This window comes from Pituophis catenifer, unplaced genomic scaffold, assembly GCF_029215685.1.
Source record: "Pituophis catenifer annectens isolate HBS135680 unplaced genomic scaffold, rPitCat1.0.hap2 SCAF_3, whole genome shotgun sequence".
Lineage (NCBI taxonomy): Eukaryota > Metazoa > Chordata > Lepidosauria > Squamata > Colubridae > Pituophis > Pituophis catenifer.
In genome coordinates this window covers 86348437-86375479 of record NW_027256883.1, presented here as the reverse complement: position 1 = coordinate 86375479, position 27043 = coordinate 86348437, and the positions used below count along the sequence as shown (strand labels likewise).

Genomic DNA, 27043 nt, shown 5'->3' with positions numbered 1-27043 from the left:
GCTTTTTTTTTTTTTAACAAAGATAGCTGCCTCACTATCTCTCATTTATTTCACAAGTAATTATTACATAAATCCTTGTTTTAATGGACCTTACTTGAGTGGGCTTCAGATACCATGGTCAAAATCTGTCTGTTCACTGTAGGTGTCTGCATATGTAAAATTCTGTTTGAATTTAATGGACATTTTGCTTTAACAGGCGGTGTTTACATTCACAGTCCAGTCAGTTGAGGGTTTATTGTAATTTTCAGAAGTTAACTCTCTCCAGTTACTCTGGTCACATTACCTGACTGTAATTCAACAAATGTCCACTGTCCCAGTCAGTTTAAAGAGTTAGCTTATGTCCCAAACAATAATCAAATAATTATACATAACTTGTATATGTATACATTATACATAATGCTTAAAATATGCCTGTATCCATAGTTCATTTTTAATTGACTTATTTGTATGCTTGTGGAAACTGTCATAATCTTTCCCAAATAATGATGGTATGTAACCTTTGTAACTCCTGACTAGTGACCATGCTAGGGAGGATAGAAATTGTAATCAAACATCTGAAGTTCAAGGCTAAACAATGTTAACCTGCTAGAAAACATTTATCCATCTTCATGCATAATAGAATGAGATTCATACCTTCATGAGCATAGAAAGAAATGATGGCTTTTCGTGTTTGTTCCAGAACTATTCAACCAAATGTTGTGGTTGTGCAATCTGTATTTATTTTACTGGTATTCCAGAACTAAAAGTCATCCCAATTGATGATCTATTTTTCTTCCTTTTTGTCAGGCTTGGACACATGCAGGCATTCTTCTGAAACACAAACACAGCTTTCTGGTTGGATGTGCCTCCATTTCAGATGTCATTGCTCAGGTAAGAATTTGTTCAACTTACAACTAGTTTTGCTTTGGGAAGTGTCCAGTTAAATGAATGCCATTTCCATGCTTGAAAAAATCTTTGTTAATTTATATGTTTTAACATGCATGAATTCATGCTGAAGATTCTGGGCTGCCAGTTCCTGGACATTGGCAATAAGAAGCTAATGTTGAAACAAAACCACTTCTCACCCTTAAGAGTGGTCTGTGTCTTCCTCAGTCTCAGGTCCTCTACAGAGGCCTGAGGTTTGAGGGTTCTGCATAGGATCTTAGCTGTTCCTTGCACTGCACTCTTCTGAGCAGAGAGTTCAAATGTCTTCCTGAGATTTATTGGAGCCAGTCTCACAGCTTAGGAGTCATAGACCCGAGTGCTCCTATCATGAATGGGACCATTTTGGCCTTTACTTCCTCCTTCAGGACTTGTTACTTCTCCAGTTTCTCATAATCCTTCTTCCTGATGTTGCTGTCATTGACTAGATACACACACACATTCATATATACATGTACGCACAAATATACATAATGTTATTGATCTCTATGTTTATCATCAGCATGTACTATTATACTATAATGTTATAATTACAGTGTTGTTGCTTAGCTCTTGTTTGTTTGTGTCATAATCGCTATTAATGACTCATCTAACTGTTAGATGGTGCTAAAATGAATGCCGTTAAATATACTTTTGACTGTATTTAAACTAATACTATAATTCAACCTTTATCTTTTCCCCCTACTGTTCTCTCAGACTAATCACACAATAATTTTTGGATCGGAAAGGCAACCCAGAGAGATTTTCTCTGTTAGTTTTCAATCGCACCACAGTTTTGTGGCAAAAACCTAAATGTTACCACATCCTGAATATAATTACCTCAAAATTTCTGTTTTAACAAATTGATCTTTAGCACACTTCATTTTTGTTTCTTTGCCCAACACTCCAATTTAACATGTTTTCTTAACAGGTTAAGAAAGATTTTAACATGATCTTTCAGTTCAGTTAATGCTTTCAGTGCATACTAAACAATATATAAAACTAAGTGGATAGCAATGTAACAGAATGCAGTATATTTGCTTAAATATTCCATTAAATCGTAATCACTCTCATTAAAGACATTAATTCACTAATTCACTAATTAGCCCACATGGATGTTATTTTTCTTTCTTTCTTTGGAGATATGTGGAATGTATCAAGATTCAAATGCATTAGCTGTGAATTGTAAAGTTGTCTCAAGAGAATCATCCAAACTTACTTTATTGGTTATGTTTATTTGAAGAGTTGTTCTTTACAATTAAAATAATTATACCAAATATAAAGAGTATGCCATCAGATAGAAAGGAAAGGGACATTGATTATTCTAGTTCCATTCTTTAACTTTTAAACACAGTTGCTAACACTATTGGGGAAACAATTAACTCTAGTTTTCAACTTGTTTTCAATTTTTACTTCCCTGAAAATCCTGTGAAATAGGGACAAACTAATCAGAATTATCTTGACTCACACAGAAAAGCAGACTACTACAAAATGAACCAAAAATTCGGGTTTGAATTTAAATTTTAAATTAAAAATATGTGCTCTGTTGCATAATGTATTACATGTATTCCAGTTTCTCTATGGATCATATAAAACCCAATATGCCTTTTAAATATCAGTATATTGTAGTCTTAATAAAATCATTAATTCATTTAATTAAGCAGAACTCTCTCGGTTCAGCCATTCATCAGCAATATTGATATAACCTGTTTTGCAGAAATGTTGCAAAGATTGTTGAGCTAAACTTTCAATCAGATTACATTATTATTTAAAACTTTGCTGCCTCTTGCCATTTATCTCACATTATGTGATTTCAAGTATCCTTAATGAGTATAACATTATAAATTAATGCATGGAAGTAGATGAGATCTACATCAATGCAACTGTTTCCTTGCTGACCCTCTTGCCCCACGTCCAATTATTGATTGTTCCTATTTCACCAGCACCACCTTTTTTCCCACCATATATGGTCAGGATTTTTTTTTTTAAAAACCATCAATTATTTAAAATGTAGGTAATCCTCCACTTATGTCTACAGTTGGGGCCAGAATATTCTTTGCTAAGCAAAGCAGTTTTTAAGTTAGGTGTGTCCCTAATTTAACAATCTTTTTTTTTTGCCTTGGTTGTTAAACAAATCACTGCAGTTAAGTCACACAGTCATTAAGAGAACCCAACTTTCCCCATTGACTTTGCTTGGCAGAAGCCATTGGAAGGTCACAAATGGCAATCACATAATCCCAGGACACTACAATTGTCGTAAATATATTCCAGTGCCAAGCACTTGAATTTTGATAATACATAATTGTGGGGATGCTGTAACAGTTGTAAGCGCAAAGATCATTCTTTTTGCCATTTTTTTCAGCACCATTACCTGTAATTTCAAATTCATTTCTCCAAGTGTGTCTATACCTGCAGCTTCCTGATGAAAATGTTGGCCATATCTTCTTTAATTAAAACATTGGTTCATTTGAGTACAATTGAGAAGATGGGGACATTGATTTTCAAACACATCTATATAATAAAAAGGAGCAATTTCTCAATGCATGAAATAGAAATCAATCATTAAGAGTTGTTCTTTGTTATTTCTTGTAAAGGTGAAAAACCAATATATACCATCTGCATTTAGCAATTTCGGAGGATATATTCCTGAACAATAATGAAGATATATCTCATGTTTGGAAAACGATGCCCCAAGTGACTTAGCCTTCTGACTGTCTTAGCTTGTCCTAACTAGTCTTCCTCCTCTTTTTTTTTTCTGGATAGGTGGTTTTTGTGGCTATTTTACTACACAGTCACTTGGAATGCCGAGAGCCGCTCCTCATTCCAATCTTGTCTTTGTACATGGGAGCACTCGTCCGATGTACCACGTTATGTCTGGGTTACTACAGAAACATTCATGATATTATTCCTGACCATAGCGGGCCAGAGATGGGAGTAAGTTTGGATACATTAATATGTTACCTGTATAATTGCATCCAATACATCCATTTGTATTATAGAGTTATAGTTCAAACTCTGGTAATGCTGCTTTAAATTTTTTTTTTTTAAATTATATTACAGAGTTCGAGTTGTGTAATGTTGATTTTTTTTTAAAAGAGAAAACTCTTTCTAGTATTTCCTGTTAGCTACTAAAGGATGCTTTTTAAAAGATGTTCCTTAAATTTAATTGGTATTTTGCTATTTGATAGGTTTGAAAAATATAATGAGAAAAACAATGCAGTGTAAAAAATATATAGTAATAGTAAGAGATCAATGGTATTTTGGAAAGCTCCTATAAAGATGCCTGTGGTTTTTTGTTGAGTACAAAGTCTTGTACAAAGTTACATACTCATAGCTAGGCAATAAAATATACTAGCTTCAGTGTAACTTATTCTTTTTTAGTTTCAGCAGCATATGTCAGGCTTAGTGTATACAATGCCACGATCATTTTATATCACTGTTGCTTCTTATCCTAAATATCTCTAAAACCAAAGTATTTCTTGTAGTCCTGTTGCCGATAGTTCTTGTCTCATTCTTATTTGTGTTGACACTAAGAAGCAAATCAGCATCAAGCCAAGGAAATGAGCATAGAACTAAAAGAAATGCAGAACCAATAGAGAGGTGATGAAAGTCATTAATCTTCCAAGATGCTTCTTTGCAGAAAAATGTATGAGAAGAACTGTTTTTTAAAATATTACATTACAGAATTGTAGCTATAATACAATAATTTTAGCAAATTCTTAAATATAGTTTGAACGCCCTAGTACAGTAATATTCCTTTATTTCCATAGGCAATATTTTTTAAGAATCTGTAGTTCCTTTTTTATTCATACGCTTAGGAGCTTTTTAATACTATTTCTCATCTCTTTCTTGCAACAGTCTGAGCATTTGTAACATAATTTCTTTAGCTCCTCTAATGGCTGTGCTCTGGCTTTGTGATTTAACAACACTGACTTTTCTCATTTTATCTGCAGGGAGATGCTACAATAAAAAAAATGCTAACTTTCTGGTGGCCTTTGGCATTAATTTTGGCCACTCAGAGAATCAGTAGACCCATTGTGAACCTCTTTGTATCCCGCGATCTTGGTGGCAGTTCGGCAGCCACAGAGGTATGAATCCAATTTGCTTTAATTTTCTATTTGTCCCTAATAGGAGATCTATATTTATGCAGAGAACTTAGATCTGTTCTTCACAAAAGTAGTTTCCTCCCAGTCCTTTAAAAACTCATCACGTCCAGCTGTTGAAGATATATTGACTTTCCATTGGTAGTTTACCCATGCTACTGGCTCTGAGCTGTATTGGATTTATTTCCTAGAGTTGCTAGCCACTATGACTTGACTTGCTTTTCTCGTTTTTGATATTGCTAGGATCCCTGAAAGACTTTCCAATCAAAATTGTCATCAAGTCTTCTTTTTTAATTTAAATAAGTTTTCTCTCTCTAGATTTTCTGGGTGATTTTGACTCAGGAAAAATTCAGTTGACTTCCTTTTCACTTAATGAAGAGGGCTGCACAGCATTTTTTTTTTCAAATTGAAGGTTACACTTGGTCTTTGCAGGTGGGCTATTTTCCCAAAAGTTTCCCAAACAAATAGATGGAGATTTTAAAAAACAACATTGGATTTATTGTCTGTACCTGAAAGAAACTTTATGTATTTTTCCCAAATAATATCAGTACCTTGACTTGTGGCAGAAAAGCTGCACTTTTTCTGTCTATTGCTCCTTTTTCAGAAGAGATATTAAATTAAGAATCTTCTTCCTTAGAGGTGAATACAGTAATTTACATGTATTCAGTGTAAATTAAACAAATTTATATATAAATATATTGAAATGTAAAATAAAACTCATGGATGACTCATACCTGTCCCATCACAAGACCCTTACTTGACACACCCACACCTGATCCATCACAAGACCGTCACTTGACACACCCATGCCTGAAGCCCTTATAAACAGAAGAAGACTGACATCCCCTAAACTCCACTGAAGATGTTACCTAGTCTTCTAAAGAAACATTCTGAAACCAATCCACATGCTCGGAGAACAAATCTTCACTCTCATCCTATACCCGAGCTACAGATATTTGCAAATATGGGTACCTGATCAGATGCTTAGAATTCTGCCCCACTATGAAGTCACTCACATTTATAGGATAAGTATAAATATACAACCTTTATTCTAGCATGCTATTTAATATAATTCTGTTTCATGGAAATTAAGACCTTTGAGGTTTTATCTAATATAGTTGTATATCAAAGTAATGTAAAGAAGTGAAATATAGAATTGAGATATTCAACATGTACTTAATTGAACAATTAACTTTTACTGAGCACAAATTGTGTAATTAATATTTTAAACCACCCATTTGGAAATATTTTCCCTTGTGAAGGCAAAGAATGCCTTTCAACTTTCTCTTGTTGAAATGTGTCTCATCTTGTCAGCTGATAACTGACTTCATTGGTGTCTATTGTTCGTGTGTTCTGTTGCTTTCTGTTTCTGAAAACATCATTGCTAAAAGAGAAAGCACTGGTAGCACTAACAGTTTGGAAAATCCTGGCACATAAGCAGAGTGTACTGCAAATTTCAGCTTATGAATGCTGCCAGATCTACTTGATGGGTGTTTTGGGCCCAATTCAGTTTTAATGCTTCTGAATTCCTAACCACAGTTAGACTATGAGACACATGTTGTTGGCTCAGATATTACTTCTTCTTTCTTGCATGCAAAACACTTTTCAAATATTTGAAAAAAATAAAATGATCTATTAATTTAGAATATATTTAGGTCCCACGAATTATGACTGAATATCAGAAAAAGCTCCCATTCATAATGGCAAAAAGTGAGTTGAGTGTGCACTTGTTTAGCCAGGGAGGCGATGGACTTCTCTTCACTGGCTGTATTCAAGCAGAGTTGACAGCTATCAGAGATTTTTTTAGTTTATATTCCTGTACTGAGCAGAGAGTTAAACTTGATGGCCTAAACCAGGGGTCTCCAACCTTGGCAATTTTAAGCCTGGCAGAATTCTGGGAGTTGAAGTCCGCCAGGTTTAAAGTTGTCAAGGTTGGATACCTAAACTGTTCTTTGCAATTCTGTGAAATCCATTTCCCTTTTTCAAATGCAACTCTGTAATTTCTTAAATGCTGTGTATCACAATATTTATTTACACTTGTGAATGTGCTTCCTAGAGAAGTGTGCCACTTACTTTGCATAAAATAGTTTAATTGGCAACCCTGCCTTAGAATTTTTTTTCTAAACCATGAGATTATATTGTTATTGTTTTCTTAAGTGATTTCCCTTAGAACAAAACTGAAGAGATTAATAGACTTGAGATAAAATTTGCCCAGTGAATTTGAAATGGAAGAATAAGATTTTGAACTTCCACCCTGGAATGGACAATAGAGAATGTTTTTCAAAACAGTTTAAATGTGATTAAGAAAAACCTATTCTGATCACACAAGATATGGGTTATTGATACTTAAACTAAAAGGCCTGTCCACTTTCTTTAAAGAATCTTGAGATGATCCTAGTAATTGTGTGCATGCCCCTTTACTGCTAAAATTTCTAGATTGATGTAGTTTAGATATAATCTACAATGCAACCATATTTGCTTGTGTTTCTAGTCATGATTTCCAAAACATAATTCTATAGACAGTCTCAAGTAGTTAGATAAGATATTGTCCAATCACTGAATATCTTTTCATTACTGAGTACAACATTCAACATTATTCAGTTCAGCTTCTGCTTTCCAGTCTCAGTTTGATCTTTCTTTGTACAGATGCAGATTAGCATGTTTTTGTGGTATATGTTTTGAGAAATTCCATGAAAAAAACTAAACTGTCGTAGAAACACAAAACACATAAATCATAGTTTGGTTTATTTTTACCACAATTCTGAACAGTAATTCTCTGTTAACAATTCTGCCACATTTCACTGGAGAATGGTCATCAAATCAAAATGGTCTACTGGATATGAGTATATATTTTGGAGCAGTTGCAGTTGAGTTAGAATTGTTGCAACTTAGAATTTTTCTGCTGCTGCTGCAAATCATAAACTGAGTTCATACACTACACGGTGCTGTGGTCTGCTTTAACTGCTTTTTATTAAATAAGCCATAGTATACTAAGCCATAAATCACAGTTTTACAAACCATAATTATGGGATTCAGACATATTAAGTCAACATTAAAGTAATATTATGACTTAATATAATACGTGAATCCAGGTATTCATTTGCTTAGTGCCAGTTGTTTGCATCTACTGTCGTCATGAAGCAGGTGCATGTTTGACAGTCTTAAAATATTGCTGATCTAACAGTGATAGAAGTATTTGAATATTAGGTAAAAATCAAGCTGCCTCTGAAGATTTGATCTGTAATCTTTTGTCTTTCCTTCGCAATTTAGGCAGTTGCAATTTTGACAGCTACGTATCCAGTGGGACACATGCCATATGGCTGGTTGACAGAGATCCGAGCTGTTTACCCTGCTTTTGACAAGGTGAGCTTGTTTTCTGTGATGAGAGCAAATCCTTAGTTTTCCTTTCAAATGCAGTTTTGCCAAGAGTACTCTGTAAGAAATAGGCTTTGTGAGGAGTGAATTTGCAAAAAAAAAAAAAAGAGAAAAAAAGAAAGAGAACAAACTAGTTTCTGTCAGTCTGATTGCTTTTCCTGATACTGTCATATATACATAGATTTTGCTCCATCCTGCTCAACAGCTCCACCTCTTTTATTCCTTATGAAGTGATTGGAACAATGACCTCCATGCCAAAAGGTTAATCTTTTGTTTGCTTAAGGAATTGTAAGGTAATTGTTTCTCTGTTGTGTCCCTATGTGTCAACAAAGGATGGAGCACAAAGATACAATGGAACATAAAAAGAGCCTCAGCAATCTGTGTTGGGCAGAAAACTTTCTCTTACACTGTACCCTGAAAAAAGCTATTGAGGGTTTTTCCCCTTGAGTCTCTGACTCACAACTAATAAACTAAGAAAATGATGCACAAAGATGGGTATACACATGCACACTAAAAGTATGTGTGTGTTCCTCAGCTTTCTTTTATCCATAGTTCCCTTTAAGAATGATATCACTGCTTCAGTTGTTCTAGGATGAACACTTTCTTCTGTTTCAGAAGCTCCATCTGTCTATCTAGATAGAGGGTGGGTTTAGGGACAGAGAGATAGGTTCTTTTTTTTTTAATATTTGCATAGTGATATCTGGAATTTCTTTGTGCAGAACAGAACATCAAGTCACTTAGTATGTGTACAAATCATTAGAGTGAATAAAAACCAGATGTTCAGGTGTTCATTTTCTGTAGCATACTTTTATTGCTAATTAGACATAGGATAAATCAGAGTCCAGTGATTTAGATCATCGGGGAGAGATGAGAGGATATTTCTCTATGAAAACAACTGCTGTTATATGGATCAGATTGGACTTAATAGATTTCTAGGAACCTGGAAAATTTTCCCTGAAAATTCAGTAAGTACATTATAAGAAGGCAGACACCCCTACCATAATAAATAAATAAGAGCTTACTATATTGTGTATTCAGCATCTGCAATAGCATCTTACTGCATCAAATTGCAGGGCTGGGTTTGGATAAATTCCCATTAAAGTGTAGGGAATTGGAGAGAAGATGGACAAATAGAGAAGGTTAATGATCCCTAACCAATTTATACAGTAGTGACTGGCATAGAAAAACAACCTCCCATTTCTTATATGTGTTCGATTTAGAAGTTGCACTCAGTGGCGATAACCAATCTATAGAGTAAGTCCCACTAAATCAGTGTTATCACTTATGCTGCAAGATGTTGAAAGCTACTGTTCTATGACTATGTGAAAAGCTTTAATTTATTGAATGGAAGAGATCCAGCTCAGATTCAAAGGCCTCTCTACATATAGGATCCTAATTATGAAATACTGCAAATGCAGTTCTGTAAGCCTGTGGGATGCGGTTTGTTTTGATTCTGATTAGAAAGAAATGATGTGGGTCTATAGAAAGCAGCTTCATGAGTTTGTGGCTGCAATCTGCAATAAGCAAAATTACAGCCAACTTTTTTTTTTTGTTTCTTCATCATGCAAGAGCAGCAGTATGGGTAGTAAAACTATGACATTACTTCGAGAAGCAAAGCCTATTTTCTTGGACACTCTTTCATTGCATTCTTGCCAGTAAAGAATTTACTTTCTAAAGTTTCTCAGTTCAAATTTACTCAGCTTTAAATTCATCTAAAGGAATGCATAAGTAGAGATTAGGTTGACAAAATCTATTGATTTGCCCCTGAATGTAATATACATTTGCTCTATTAAAGCTAATGGCACTGGTTTTTCTCCCTTTCACCTTAGAACAATCCCAGCAATAAAATGGTGAATTCCAGCAGTACTGTCACAGGAACCCACATCAAAAAGTTTACTTTTGTCTGCATGGCCCTCTCTTTAACGGTAAGGAATCAACTGTCTTATTACTGCTTTTAAAATTAACCCTATTTTAACCACTCTCCTTCCACATTTTTCACCAGTATACATGGTTATCTACCCACTCCTCCATCTCTGTTAGCCATGCAATATTTTATCCTAATCTTCCAGAACTACTACTACCCTGTTTTCCCCAAAATAAGACATCCCCTAATAATAAGCCCAATCGAGCTTTTCAGCGCCTGGCAATAAAGCCAAGCGCTTATTTCAGGGTTCAAAAAAATATAAGACAGGGTCTTATTTTTGGGGAAACACAGTAGAAGAATTGTCAGGAGACTGGCTGATAGCCTTCCTGATTGGAAATTCTATAACCATTTTTCTAGAACCATTGTCAGTGTCTCCACTGGCCATAAACACTACATTTTGGAGCGTAAGTATCACATGTGATCTGTCCTCTTGCGGTTACTGAATAGGTCAGCAACAAATATTTGCTTGATTGCACTCCCTACATTTGGCCACTACTGTTGTGGTTCTTCATTTTAGACAGTCTGCAGAAAAGAATGTTGCCACGGAGATTATGAATTTGATCTGTTTAGTATATTTGACAAAGCAAAAAACAGTAAATATATACAAGATATAACAAAATTGTTGAAAATACTTTTTTTAATCCAACTTAGATTTCAGATACAATTTTCTTTTTAAATAGATGAAGCCTCACATGTGAAGAATAAAAATCAGTTTCAGAATATTTGCCTTTCTCTATTATTTCTAGCAAACTCAATTATTGAATATGGTGAAAGTGATGTTCTAAAATATTGTTTGTGCTATTCCATGTTTTCAGACTGCTGGATTCTCTTTTGGTTGCCACATTCAGCATTCAGATTTCCAAGAACTGATTACAAAATGAATCATTAATCCTTTTCCATATATTAGAAAGACCTATATAGCAAGAGGTTTATTCAAAGTCAAGCTATCTGAGTTTATTATTTTTCACCATAATACATTTTTATTAGGTTATAAAATAATATAAAATTCAAAATTCAAAAGTAAATAAAAGAGCAGTGATAGGGGAGTTTATTATTGTCTGTGTTGATTAGCAAAACATGAGGATTTTTTCCATCCTGACTTGGAGATGCTAGGAAATGTCCCTGTTTGCAAAGCAGGTGCTTTCTTAGAATGTTGTTCCTTGGAATAGTATTTTTAAATTATAGGTGTAGACATTTGGAATTTGGTGTTAAAAATCCTTCTGAATTTCTATTTTCTCCTTCAAATCAGTCACAAGGCAATTTTACTGAGAAAAAAACCAAATAAATATCAAACAAAAGCAAACAGAATCTGAATAAAAGAGACCTGTAACCATCTTGGAATATAATTTGCACATTGTTATGACTCACTAATTTAACTTTAAAGAATTCAGATGGACTTAAATATTGGTCTCTGAAATCTTCCAAACAGGAATTGCAATGCAGCCCTCTTGAGTAAATAAAAAAGTGAAAAGGAACTTCATAGTTATGTGGTATTCCTGCTAATAAATACTTGCTTTTTAAGACTCGATCATTGTTATATTATAGCCCAAGAGGGCACAACGATAATACTCAAACCTTTTATGAAAAAATTATCAGTTGAACTCCATCACTAATCTTCTCATTACCTTCTCTTTCCTTTTCAGCAAGTGTGGTTGGCTATATATTGGGCATTGGCTTCTAAAAATAGATGTTCATTGTGAGTTGGTGCTTATTCTTAATCAAAAATCTCATTAATCTTTTTAATTAGACAGGTCCTTCATTTATCCTTGAGTCTCCCAGCTGTTCATTATCTGCCTGAAGTCTTTTATGTTCATAAATTAAAATGCTTGTGTAAGAAAACCTTGAATAAGTCACATACAAATACTAAATATTATTACTGATTAATGCTTCCTGGTTTAATTTTTATTTAAGACGATTTTAATTGTTGGTTTTACTGCACACCGCCCAGAGTCACATTTATGAGATGGGTAGCTATATAAATTTGATAAATAAATCCTGAACAATATGTGAAATGGCAGGTCTTTGGTGCTTTCTGAGCTTCGTTGTTTTCTTGCAGAAGTTTCATTACCCAAACTAGGTAACATCATCAGTGCTAGTAAGGGAATAGGATTTGCTCTCAATTTATATTCTAGTGAGCTGTTTATTATTAGCTTGTTTGGCAGTTCCTTGATTAATCTAAGCTCACCTAGGTGTTAATTGCTAATGGGGAGGTGTTTTGGGGACTTGTTTTAGTCATTTTTTTCCTCCTTTAGAGCATCAAGGACCCCCATTTCAACCCAGAGCTATAAATATTCTTCTTTATCAATATTTTATTTATTTATTTATTGGTTCGATTTATATGCCGCCCTTCTCCGGAGACTCAGGGCGGCTTACAATGCGTTAAGCAATAGCCTTCATACTTTTGTATATACCTGCTTAGTAGGGCTTTCGGGGCCCCCCTAAGCGGTGTTCTTTTTTATACAAAGTCAGCTTATTGCCCCCACAAACCGGGTGGAATCCTGAGCTATCTTGGGAAGTTTGGTGAACTAAATAAAATGCTACCTTCAATAGTTTAATAGCAAAGTACTTTATGTTATTTGACTAGGAGAGGTCTGGTTTTTACCCTTATAATAAACATACGGTGCTTATATTCTAGTCAAACAGGTTCTTAATCCATTCTTGGACTAGTAATCAAACAGCTTGGATAGTTCTCAGCTTCTTTCAGGTGTACTTTTAGGAAAAAAAGAAATTGTTTAGCACATTACTCCCCCATTATAATGGTATTTCTATTTTTTTTTTTTGACACATTCTTCTCTCTCTACAAGTAGTCCTCAATTTATGACTGGTCGCTTAGCAACCATTCAAAATTACAACAGAGTCCCCTGCACAGAATGTGACCCTTCCCTCCCCCCTGCCCCAGAATTTCCAAGGTGTCCGCCTCTAGGATTTCCTAGAGTCTTCGATCTAGGGTCTTGTATAGAGTCTCCTGCTTGAACAGGAGATGGTTGGACTAGAAGACCTCTAAGATCCCATCCAGCTTTGTTATTTTGTTAGATCAAACTGACTCTTCCAATAAAAATGTTCTATTCTGATCCCATACCTAATGTTGAGAAGAAAAGGAGGGAAAAATTATTTTGATCATACTGTTTTCCTTCTTCTGGCTTGCTTCTTAATACTGCTTGCACAGAGCAATTGCCAAAAGCATTGCAGAAAAGAAGGAGAAAGGTAGACAGAGACTAACCCAGAGTCTTGTTCTAGGACTAAGAGGACTCTACCTTTTCTTCTCCCCAGGACACATAATTTTGGAGGAAAGAGATCAGATTTTTCTCTGTTTTAAAAATGTAAATGACATTTGTAAGCCACTTTGGTAGCAGCTGCATCTTGAAAAATAAAATTTCTAAATACATTCTAAATGTATAGGTAGTCCTCGACTCACAACCACAATTGAGCCTAAAATTTCCGTTGTTAAGTGAGTTTTGCCGCATTCTACAACCTCCCTTGCCACAGTTGTTAAGTGAATCACTACAGTTGATAAGTTAGTAACCTGGTTGTTAAGTGAATTTCCTTGTTCCTGGTTGCTTGTCAAAAGGTTGCAAAAGATGATCACATGACCTTGGGAAACAGCAATGGTCATAGGTATGAACCAGTTGCCAAGCATCTGATTTTTGATCATATGATCATGGGGGGGGGGGTGCTGAAAGGCCAGGATATCCAGTTTAAAGTCATGGGGAGTGATACAGTTTCACCAGTGAGCTTCTTTCCCTTCCTATTGGAATAAATATCAAATTTTCGTCTGGAAAGAAAACTAATTAGGCAGTGACATATGTCATGGAGGGCCCTAAGTAGCCAGGAGAGGAGGTGTCCTTAAGTCAACCTCCTCAGCTTCAGAGAAGCATAAGCAAGATCCTTTTCTATTTTTTGAAGAGCTTTTCCTGTTAGCTGTGTAAGCTGCAGCAGTAGTCACTTCCCTTTTGAAACATACAATATTTTTTTGGGGGGGGATATGTATGTTGAGATTAACTATCACCATAGTGCATATACTATGAGGTCCTAAGTGTTTGCAGATAGTGGGAAAAGTCTCCTATGTGCAGATAGTTGGAAAAGTCTGAAGCTTTAAAGAACTGTTGAACAGAAGCTACTGAGGTAGAGAGGAGAATAGGCTGATTTGATATGATCAGACAGAAGTCTCTGTTTTTTCTTCGTAAAGAGAAACAGATGGAAGAAACTGCATTAGGTAATGAGAGAGTATTTGTTGGACATTGGAATGATTTATGAGATGGATGTGTACAAGTTGACATTACAGACTTGTATGCTGAACAGTTTGCTCTGTGTTTACCCTCTCTCATCAAGTTGAAGCAGTCCTGGTAATATATGTTGTGTTCTTTGTGCAAGATGAAGGTGCATTTTTTTAAAAAAAGTTATTTGTTCATTTCTTAGCACTTGTTTATCTTTTTATGCTGAAAGAATTAATACATGCCATATTGAAGTAGATGTGTGAACACTGCCACATACATTTCTTCACATGAGAAGAGCTGTAGCCTAATGAAATGAAATGATATATATATTCTATGTTAAAATATTTTCTGATTGGTTTGGAATAAAAGTCTCTCCAAATATTTTCTCAATACAGTGGCTCAGATCCAAAATTAGTCAGATCCTTAAAACAAATATCTGAATCTGTGATCTGCAATAAATCCTTAAAATCAAAGAACTTGGGCTTCCAGTTGATGTCATGGTGAGATCGGGCACGAGGAGCGGGTCTCTCCCGTGCTGAGTTCTCCGCATTGGTGGGCTCCGAAAGGAGCCAAAGCCGCCCTGTAGAGGCGGTAAAGCAAAGAGGGATTCTCTGTGAGGTCGCAGAGAGTCGCAACTCTCCTGTCTGACCTGGGGTTCTTTTTTCCTCTTGGCCATGGTGAGGAGAAGAAGCAGCCTAGAGATGGCTGCCATGAAGCAGGGACAACCGAGGAACAACTAAGACTGGTGCTGAAGTGAAGTAGGTGAACAGTGATTAGAACTGGGAGAGATGATTCCTTTTCACATAAAACCTAACCCCAAGGAATAATTTAGAACTACTTGTTCAAAATTATTTGTTCAAGCAGCAATTAAGCACTCAGAAAAAAATACTACACCAAAAGGAAAAGATTTAAAGAGACAAAAACAATAAATCTCTAAAAATACAGAAAATTGAACTCTTAAACTGGGAAGATGTGGTAATGGGAAGACATTTTAAAACGCTGGAATTATTTTACTTAAAAAACTTACCCTGCTTCTATAATTGAATTATAATTAAAATTTTTATCAAAATAACTAAAATTAGACTGACTAGTGGTAACACTGAAATTTAAGTTGAGAGCGCCAGTTGCTGACAAAAGAAAAATATACAAGTCTGGGAACACTTATATGAAGAATTGTGAAAATATTTACTGGGTTACTGTATATCTAACTATTCCATGACTACTGGAGACTCAAACATGAGAATAAGGAAGTTATTTAATTAAAGTGACCCCTGAATATTATGCTAGAAGATTGAACCTATAAAGGGGATGTAAAGAGGCTTTTGATAACTTCTGGGACTATTTAAACAGAACTGATTGATTACCTATGGGATACAAAGAACTGTGATTAGTGTACTTCTTGAAGGGCAATTTTAGGTCTGAATAAATGGTTCTTGGGCTACTGGACAAAAGGGATTTTTTAAAAAAACAAAATAAGATGCTTCATAAGGAAGAAATGAGTGGAACTTTGAAGGAGATGGCATTGATTTTCCAAAGCACAAAGGAAAAAATGGAAAATACTATACAAGGGATGATAAAGATCTAGACACTCAGAAAAGGGAGGAGCTAACAGAAGGAATGGAGGAAAAGATAGAACCAAAGAACCAGCGAACAAAAGAAGAAGACAAGGAGGAGATAATAATAAAAAATAATAGTGATTGATGAATTAAATCAGGGGAAAAATATTTTAAGAGAGTTGAAAAGAGAATTGAAGATACAGGAAGATACTTTTGAACAGGAGATAGGGGTTTGGGCAGATACTTTGGAAGCTAGGAAGTGGAAGAGGGTAAAGATGGGAGAAATACTTAGATTGAATAGCCAAGAAGTAGATGTGGACAGAGAGAAAGATCCAAGAGAGTCAAAAAAAGTGTAGCAACTAAAGTACTGAAGAGAGACAATGGATAGAAAGGAAAGGGTTTCTCTCCTCCTCCTCCTCCTCCTCCTCCTCCTCCTCCTCCTCCTCCTCCTCCTCCTCCTCTTCTTCTTCTTCTTCTTCTGTGATGTTTTGATTTGCTTTTCTTTTTCTCTTTCTTTCCCTTCTTTTTTAGAATGGTGGCATGATTAGAAGTTAGGTAGAAATAAGAGAAGAGGGAAACATTTGTATATACATACCTTTATATAATGGAATAAAAGTAACAATAAAATGGGAAAAGTAGAGATTGGGGTATTATTAAGTATGTTTTAATATACTGAAACATTGAGCAATTAAATAAAGAACATACTTTAATATAAACATGTGTAACTATCAGAATTATATAGATCTGATGATTGTAAAGAATATGATTAGAATGATTAAAAGTTAGAATAGAGATAGAAATAAGAGAAAGAGGAATATTAGTGTATATATTTTTACATAATAAAAATAACAAGAGGGAAGCTTAAAAATTGAATAGCGGTATTTTTATGTATGATCAAATAATATGATGAGTGACATTAGAACAATATATTAAAACATGGAATAATTAAATAATGATAGACTACAATTTAATATAGATGTATATTATTATTAGAAATATATAAGTTGGTTGAATGTAATAACTATGATTATTTGTATTAAAATGTATGACACCCAGGTGCCATACGGTTCACGCATTGATATGTATATGTAAAATAAAATAAAAAACTTGAAACAAAAAAAATCAAAGAACTCTGTGGATTATGGCTAACTTCAGTCTAATTAATTTTAGTAATTTACCCTGAGTTCTTGATCCCCAAATGTGAATAATTTTATCTAAAGATTATTGCAATTTTCAATTTTTGTTATTTATTAACAAAGAAGTAACTCTTTAACCCACAGCTTGCTATCTAAGTTGAATTAGATGAACAACAGTTTCTTCATTTTCAGTCATTAGATCCATTTCATGTTAAGTTAGAAAAGGAAATATACCTGACTTCCAAAACAGAAAGGCAATTTCTTAATCTTATTTTCGTTCTTAATTCATAAAACTTTTTTAGTTTCCAAGTTACAGTTTTAAAGTTTTAAGTTAAGCTTAAAAAGTGAAGTAACATATGCCGAAAACATGAGGAAAATAGTCCTTTTAAAAAAAAGTTAATTCTATTTTAGTATGAGAATTTATAATTTGATGTTTTTAATGTTTTTAATGGTTTTATTAGGAATTTAAATGTATTGTGAGCCGCCCTGAGTCTTCGGAGAGGGGCGGCATATATATTGAATTAAATTGAAATTGAAATTGAATTATTAGATTCTGACAGTTACAGATTTAGGTAGTGATGGGTAGCCTAAAAAAATTAAAACCAATAAATAAATTGCTGCAAGTGTGCAATATTTTAGAAAGCTCATATATTATTATAAATGTATGTATGGTTGTACTTATGTAAGTTTAAAAACATATTTAGAAGAGTTGTGCAATGTGATATTCTTGGAAGACTTCATTTTAAAGACTAGAAGTGTTTTGTTTTTTTGATTAAAACTACAAACCTCTCATTTGTGCTTGAAAATGAATGACTGAAGACATTAAAATAAAAGAACATTAGCAGCATATTGATTAAGTCAGAAATATAACAAGGAAATGTTAATCTGGCTTTAAAAGTATATTTTCACTACATTTTAACAGAAATTTAGGTCAAAACGGAGTTGCTTTGGGAATCTGAAAAGGGAAGTTAAACCTGGAATTTTTCATACAGGTAGAAATATTGGCAATATGGAGCAAGAATATTATTTTAAATAAAATATTAATTTTGTTTTAAATAAAACAATAGGCTTGTTGTTTTATTTAGGTCTAGCGACTGATAACCTCCAGTGATCCTAGCAGTCACTAAACACAGTGTAAATTGGAGGTGCTTTGAAAGCTGAAGTTCTATATTTTGAAAACCAATGGCACGTTTAGCTAATTAAGAGACAATATCTAATCATGAACTATTATTTTCTGACTCTTCCAGCTCTGCTTTGTAATGTTTTGGACGCCTAATGTATCTGAGAAGATCTTGATTGACATCATTGGAGTTGATTTTGCTTTTGCAGAGCTCTGTGTCATTCCTCTTCGCATCTTCTCCTTCTTTCCTGTTCCAGGTATGTAGAAAACAAGAAATGAATGGTACAGAATGTTTACATTAACCCAAAGCTTTTTCTGCTTTGCATAACAATCCACCAAAAGGCATCACTTGTAGAAATAAAAGCTCCCAATTGGAACAATCAATCTTTATGACTTGTTCAGAGCTTTTGAAAATGTGTCCCTCGATTCTGGGTAAAGAAAAGCTCTTCACACACACAAAAGCCACACATCTAAACAAGGCTCATCTATAACTCTTAAGACAATATTTAATTTGCTATGTGCAGGGATTTTAGATGAAGTTACTATTGTGAAAACACTACGGGCACAAATTCTTGCAGTTTTCTGGGCAACATTTGCAGAAGTGTCTTGTCAATATCATCTTCCTAGGCTTGAGACAGTGATTGACCGAGTCACCCAAATGGCTTCCATGCATAAAGCAAGACTAAAACTCATCTCCTGCCTTCTAGTCCAGGGCATTACTGATTTGACTATACCTAACATTAAAGGCAAATAATGATAAAATAAAAATATGTTTACTCAGAAGGGAACAAAAATAAAGCAAAAATAAGCATACTAGATTTTCAAATATATTGAGAGCCCACATTTTAACATCGCAGTTTAAACTAAAGTAAAGTGAAGAAAAGTCTTCACCTGGAATATAAAAAACACACCATAACAAGGCATATCTCTGAAGACAATGTTTCACAAGTAGCTCACTAAGAAAGTATTTTCCTTGTTTCCCAGCTGTTTGGTTGTACTTGGGAGGACACTTACAGTACAGAACCTCTGGAAGGATCTTCAGCTATTGACTACTAGTTAAGATTTTAAAGATTAAAACTAGCATTTTAATCTGGGTGTGAACACAGAATGGGAATCATGGCAAAATAAAACATTAGATAATGGAACTGCCCCAGCCCAATTATTGCTCTGGCATTCAGCCATGTATACCTTGTTCTGTATCCATGGTTGAATGCCATGTATACAGGATAATTCCAACTACTTTAAATTAAAATGTAAACTATGAGGCAATACAGATTAATACCAGATAAAATAAAGGTCCTCAGTCTGAGCAAGTCTGTATTCACGTCAGAAGCACCTGCAAAGCTAACCGAAGGGTGTGACTGGATTGAAAGAATTTGCCAGTGACAATTCCATTGCTCAAGGGACTGCCAAAAGTAATGCAATTTTCGGGCAGGCTCCTTTCATGTTCCCCAGTCTGAGCAGGACTAAGTCTAGAGTCAGTTGTGTTAATGCCTCATCTTTTAGGTTGAAGAAGGTGGATCAGACCTTTAGTAGAAATATGCTATTTTGAGAGGGCAACAAACTATATCACAAGGATCTTAATTTAGTAGTATATTAGCCAAAGGATTTTTTTTTCTTGGCAAATCCTATTTTTTAAGCAACAGGAGAAATCAGATTTTGCTACTGATAGTGTATCGTAACTCTGTGTTTGCAGCTTCTTTATATGCTCATTTTCTTATGTAGTTCAGACCTTCATGTGATACCTGAGAGAAAAACAATCTTATTTTTTTCCTGGAGGGAACTAGATTGTCTCCTAGAAGTTGAGCATGTATCCGAGGTTTTGCTACCAGTAATCATTCTTTCCGTGTTCTTCTTCTTTAGTCACAGTAAGAGCACATTTGACAGGATGGTTGATGACCTTGAAAAAGACTTTTGTCCTAGCTCCTAGCTCAGTACTGCGCATCATTGTTCTCATCACCAGTTTGATTGTGCTGCCTTATTTAGGGTAAGTTATACTCTGTTAGCCTTTTGTATTTTTGTCAATGATGCCATGACTTCTATAACAGAAAGTCATACTATCCATTGCATTAAATCACAATATTCTCCATCCGCATCCAATTGCTACTTCGCTGGGTCACAGTTCAACTGCGCATGGAATTGCTTATTGGTTAAAAGGAAGGACATAAAGAGAGGGAAGAATGCTACCATCTCAGAAAAGATTTATTGGGAAACTCTGCCGAACAATTATACCCATAGTGATAGCTTTCCACATTAAATGCTTTGTGTATGTGGTGATAATTTAGATCAGGGTTTGCTTCAGCTGTTTACTGGAGCAGACAAACTTTTTGTGAACATGGGCCACCTTTCTGTTTTTCTTGATTTCTTTCTCTAATGGAAAGACTGCTCTGATTTCTACTAAGACAGAGCCAATATTTTTAATGGGGGTGGAGCTTTGTAAAGCCGTAAGGAACATTCCAAAGAATTGCAAAGAATTGGAAGTAGTTCAGTCTAGATGCATGCCAAACAGACTTGGTTTGTATATAGGATTACTTGCTAATGAGGTTTAGAGTTGATGAAGTGTTCCTAAAAGTTGATTGAAACTGTTATTTCCCCCATTAATTTTGGCTGATATATATTTATCTGCAAAAAGCTTTGATAAAGAAACTCATTTCTGTGCATTGTTTCTCGAATGTGTGACTTTGCTGCATTTTGACCACACTAAACTGACTGATTAGATGATGATGTTGGGACTCTGATTTTTAGAATATATATGTTCAGTTTCCAAATGGAAATCACAACCCAGATACAGTAATTATATGATGGAAGTCAGTGGTGAAATCCAATTTTTTTTTACTACCAGTTCTGTGGGTGTGGCTTGGTGGGCGTGGCTTGGTGGGCATAGTGTGGCTTGGTGGGCGTGGCAGGGGAAGGATACTACAAAATCTCCATTCCCACCCCACTCCAGGAGAAGGATACTGCAAAATCCCCATTCCCTCCCCACTCCAGGGGAAGGATATTGCAAAATATCTGGGCCAGCCAGAGGTGGTATTTGCCAGTTCTCTGAACTGCTCAAAATTTCCACTACCGGTTCTCCAGAACCTGCTGGATTTCACCCCTGATGGAGGGGCAGGGATCTTGCTGCATGGAGGAGAGTATATACACATTTCAGAATTGTAAGAGTGTGCATAGTTCTTTTTCTTTCTGTCAGGAAAACTATTATTGCAAGATGTTGGAAGATGACTCTAAAGCCTAGATTTTGTGATTAGGTTGTGTGGCAGGCTAAGAATCAGGCATATATACAGGGTAGCACCCACTGCTTGTTTTCACTGCTCATCTACATGGCAGCTGAGAAGAATAAGTAATCAAACATTAGTCTATTTATGAATTTTTGAGTTACAAACTTTCACTGATATGAACAGATCTGTCTGCAACTTCAACCTAGGAGGTCCCAGAAGTTGGAAGAATATTAGTTTACAGCACACCACATACAGTACATATACTTGTTTGGGCTTGCGAACAAAATGGAATGTAACCTGTGTAGAGCACTTCTGTAATTCAATATTGTTGCTTCTGAGATTAGCACATGACCTTTTTTGGCTACCTAGTCCTGCATTGTATATACACATTCTTTGGCCATACAATTTTTGTTTCAATATTTGAAGTTCTTGCTTTTTTTTCTAATAGCCTATTCTTTCCTATAACACCCCCAGTCCTTACATTATCTATATTACCAGTCATCAGTTTGGCCCCCTTCTCTTTAGGATGTCCTTCCCACTTGGAGCCTCTCTTCCATCATGAAGATACGGTTTCCCCAGCCCTGCATTTTTTCCCCTCACAACCAGGATAATCTTTCTGCACTTTGTTGTGCTGGTAGTAATCAAACTTTAACATTACAGTCAATGACCGGACCAGGGAAAATTTTGGGGAGTGATATCAAGTTTTATTCTGTATCATTATACAGAAAGAACATTATTTAAAGTATTAATGTAACCAAACTTTCATCATTCTGGTAATCTTTATTGTTAAAATACAGTGATTAAATATGAGAGAATAGCATGTATTTCTTTCTGATATTCTTAGGGTCCATGGAGCTACTCTAGGTGTAGGATCACTTCTTGCTGGCTTTGTAGGAGAATCAACTATGGTTGCAATAGCAGCTTGTTATGTCTATCAAAAACAGGTAAGACATTCTCTCAAAAACAGGTAAGACATTCTCTCAAGAAACAGACCTCTTGTTTATCTGCTTGTACCTTCAGCCTACAGTAATGCTGATGATTTCTGAAGACCAGAAATGGTCTTTTGAACTGAAGACTGTTATAAGCATGTTACTGAATTTATTGCTGTGTACGTAGAGCATAGCTTCTATTTTATTCTTTAACCGAGTCCTTGAGAAGCTTTGCTCATCTGATTCTAATAAAGAGATGAGGAACTTACAACCTTTCAGATACATCTCCATAGGGTAAAGCATCCCATAAATGAGTGCAGCAGTTGAAAACCTACCTACCTTAGAAGATGAGAAGATGAATTATAAATTCATTTTTTTATTTATTATTGTAGATTGGCAATGATTAATGGTATAGAAGGCTGTGGTCTATCAGATACTGAATCCAAACTTATCCATGGCTTTAAAAATAATTTGATGCTGCCCTTCAGATGAGTGGACTTCACCTCTGAGAATTCTCAGTAATGGCCATTCGGAAGGGAGCCCAGATTGTGGAAGGCTGGAATAATTTCAAAAGTTTTTTCTGTGCCAATTCTACAATAGAAAATCTGCTTTGGAGTTTTTTTTTCTTCAAAATCAAATTTCCTTACTTAACTTATTGAGTTTATATGTCCACTCATCTAACATAGTTACAAATGTCAATAAAAACAACAAGAATGGCCATTCATTCATTCATTCATTCATTCATTTATTCATTCATTCATTTTCTATAGCCAACCATCTCAGTCAATGACTCTGGGCAGATTACAATTCAAGGCAGACACACAGACAGAGAAAATGGCAACTGAGGATAAATGAAGCAGCAATAAATGAACCATCTTCAAAAACTCAATCCTGATCCCCATGCCAGGGAAAGCAGCCTAGCCTTAAAAGCTTTATGAAAGACCAGCAGGGTCAGGGCCATCTTAATCCTGGGTGGTGTAGTGTTCCAATGGGCAGGTGCTGTAACACTTGCAGAGTTCTGCTAGATGATATTCCTTAATAGGCAAAGACCCAGAACATGTTCCTCCTGCCAATCCTGATGACATAGGTAGTAGAAACGGTTGGAGGAAGGCAATTCCTCAAATTTCCTGACCGCATGAAGGGCATTAGATGTGACTAATCTTCACCTTGAATTATACCCAGAAGCATATTGGATGCCAGTGAAACTCACAATGTGAAAATATAATATGGGTGTTTTAAGATATACTCATTGTTACTCAAGCTGCCACATTCTGCCCTCACATCCTGGACATAAACTGTTTCAACTCCTTTCCTTATGCTATTACAATTGTTTTGTAGTGTACTATACTACAAAACAACTAGACACAGGGACAGTTTTTTCCCTCATGCCATCACTCTGCTAAACATCTAATTCCCATAATACTGTCTTATGTCTTAGTATATTTATCCATGTTGTATGAACTGTAGTAGTATTAGTATTCTTCTTATCTTCTCTACTAGCCCCTCTTATTGGTATAATCGTTATTATTATGGCAGCAGGGAGGATGGTTGCACACACATAACTGTTCTGACCTAGGCTTCCTTAGAAATTAAACAGCACAAACTTAGTCCCGGCAAACCTCTTTAATTCATACGGCTGTGAATTATTGTCATTCCTAGTCCGAGTGGCTTCTCAAACAGTTTTGCAGGGGAGTGTTTACAAACACTCACCTTATCTCCCTTGGAATGCTGCCAGAGAACTAATTGCCACATGCAGGGCAAGGCCAAACTTAGCACAAAGTCAAACAGAACTTTCCCAAAGCTTTTACCAACCACATGAACTAATTGCTTCCTGCAAAAGCTCACATCCCGTTCGCTTCTCTTTTATGTCTTATGGGAGGGGCTAATCATCTCCAAGCCTTACTCCCAAGTCAACCCTGTTCCCTTAATTGTTCCTGTCTCCTGGCAGCTCTGTGCAGGCACACACTGGGAACAGGCTCATGCTGTTCTTCTGCCTCGCTGATGTCAGACTCCAGAGATAGCAAAGAACTACCAGATGGCCTTGGCCCCCTCTTTGCCTCCAACTCAGAGCCATCGTCTGAACCTTTTCCCCAGACTCCAGGACTGGCCCACATTCCTCCCCAACCTCCTTACTGTCCGAATCTGCTGCCAGCTCTGCTGGCCACTGGTGGGCCACAACAATAACCTAGTTATCACGCATGCACAAATGAAGCTTCACATACTTGCCTGTTGCTTGTGCGCCCCAGTTCCCAACAGGCCACAAACTGGTAGCAGGTTGGGGATTGGGGACCTCTGTTCTCGGTGATACCATTTCACCCTGTGTTGGAAAATCTACACAGGTTGCCATTTGCTTTCCAAACCCAGTTGAGGTTGCTCACTTTAGTATAAAGATGTACATGGCCAAGTTACCTGGAGGATCTTCTGTAAAAACTGCGCTGCCCTCCTTAAGAGCATGCTTTGTGCCGAACTCACCGCAAATATGTCCAACTTTAGCAACTAATTCTGCTTCTTCTAAGGCAGGGCAATCATTGTGGAATAAATTGCCCTTGCAGATGAGGCTGACTTCCTCTTAAATAGGAAGGAGATTAAATCTCTTTAGAATTTAATGATTTGGCATTTACTTTTAGCACTTTATAATTTTATGTGTTACATGTGTGTTTATCTAAGCCATCCAGAGATCTACGAATGGCTGGAACACAGGCAGGCAGGCAGGAAGGCAAGCAAGCAACTTGCCTGCAGGTCATCTTCTACAAAACTGTTTTTTTTTCCCCACCTAGAAAAAGAAGAGGAATGATAATGAGACTGCGACAGAAGGTGAAGACTCAGCAATGACTGACATGCCTCCAACAGAAGAAATGACGGACATCGTAGAAATGAGAGAAGATAATGAATAATAAATGAAAACTCTGCAGGGAAAACTGGAAGTTTACTTCTCTCACACTTTACTTTTAATAATGAGGCCTTGCTTCTGAAGGTTTCAGATAATGAATTCATAGCATACCAAGTATGCTGGCCTGGATGAGGAACTTAAAGGAACAGTCTCTATTTTTCTTCTTCCCCTTCCACTGATTCTTTTTTCTCATTTCATGCAATAGCAAAAGACATGGCGGCTATTCAGTAGAGGAAACCTATGTTTTTGGGACCTTATCTTTCTTTGGTCAACCAAAGTCTCTCTGTTGATTCATGGATTGTGTTGCCGTCCTGCATCATCTTCTTATACCTGCCCCATTTCTTTTTATTATTGTTAATGAAATATAAAAATACAACGGGGGTTTGTGGGGAGGGGGATCATTAGCTTTATTTTGCTTGCTGAAACATGACCTTACTCCTTTGATCTGTATCATGGTGGAGCCCTGAGATTGGCTTTCTTATTATTCAGTGTAATATATTGTATACTGCTAAGACTACCAAACAAGATCCTTAGTCAAAAAAGAGTGAGAGATGAAATATCTTAAAGAGACTTTGATAAATACAGAATAAAACTAAATACAGGGTAACACTTCTGTTTAAGATTAATTGTTATCTATGATACAAAAGAGAGTTTTCCCTTTGGTAGTCAACTGTGAACCATCTGTATTACACTAACCTTGTAACTGTTTTCTAAAAACAATTGTGGACCTTTAAATCAGAAGCTTTATTACAATATTGGTGTCCTATCTAAAACTTTATATTTGATAGTGTTGTTCTCATATTTGATGCTATGCAGGATACTGTAGTTAAGATGAGGGACAAGCATTTGTTAATAAGGGCCTCTCTGAAAAGAAATGTGGCCAAACACACACCAATATTTAAACCAAAGTAGTAATCTCTTGTGGGGTGGGGGGAAAATAAGGCTATTTGTACAAACTGCTATATGTGCTAACTTGTACAACGAATATAATAATATATCTTTTTCCTTTAGAAAACTTTGGATAGGACTATATTACTTTAGGAGGAACTTGCCAAAATGGAATGGTGTTAAGTAAATCAAAGTCTACCTTGGGAAAGTGATCCAAACAGAAATCTTGCAGTGCTGTGGAAGAGGGTCTCTGTCAGTGGAATCAGTGTTTTCATTTGTCCCTCATTAACCTGATCGGACTACTTACTCTTTGGTGACTTGAATGCGCTACAGAGCTTGCCCTTGGCCAGGCCATTGGCTTTCATGGATTGCCAGTTACATAGCTAACATGGGTTACTGCAGTCCAAGCGCAGCTTTAACATGGGACAACACCAGCTTCCAGCTATTGATGTGGAAAGTGAAAGTGATACGCCCTATTTGCTCGGGAACTTCCTGTTCTTGTCATGCAGCTGTGCACTATTAAGGGAGCTAAGTGGGACCCTCAGTGCGCATGATTAATTTGGTAACTTCACATGACATTCTTAACACAAGACAAAACATACTGAAACATTTCAAAGTTTCTTTGGACAAATTATATTTTTCTATAAGCTTTACAACAGTGAAATGATTTTATTTAATTTTGCACAAAGCTGTTTTCTAGATTTTGGAAGTGGATAGTTTTGATCAGAAGACATCTTTAAAGATAATATGTCAATCCTATATCAATATATGTGTGTATATACATACTGAA

General features: G+C 35.8%; 1 protein-coding gene across 1 annotated transcript in view; it reads left to right on the top strand.

Annotated features, from left to right (window-relative positions):
* ANKH (ANKH inorganic pyrophosphate transport regulator) overlaps window positions 1–27043 on the top strand; it is a 119412-nt gene extending 92369 nt beyond the window's left edge. Inside the window, exons 4-12 of the mRNA XM_070940770.1 lie at window positions 787–870; window positions 3664–3834; window positions 4854–4988; window positions 8274–8366; window positions 10208–10303; window positions 18456–18585; window positions 20192–20315; window positions 22391–22490; window positions 25253–27043. Coding sequence (XP_070796871.1) covers window positions 787–870; window positions 3664–3834; window positions 4854–4988; window positions 8274–8366; window positions 10208–10303; window positions 18456–18585; window positions 20192–20315; window positions 22391–22490; window positions 25253–25369 — 1050 coding nt within the window. The 3' untranslated portion in view covers window positions 25370–27043. The remainder of the gene's footprint in view (window positions 1–786; window positions 871–3663; window positions 3835–4853; window positions 4989–8273; window positions 8367–10207; window positions 10304–18455; window positions 18586–20191; window positions 20316–22390; window positions 22491–25252) is intronic.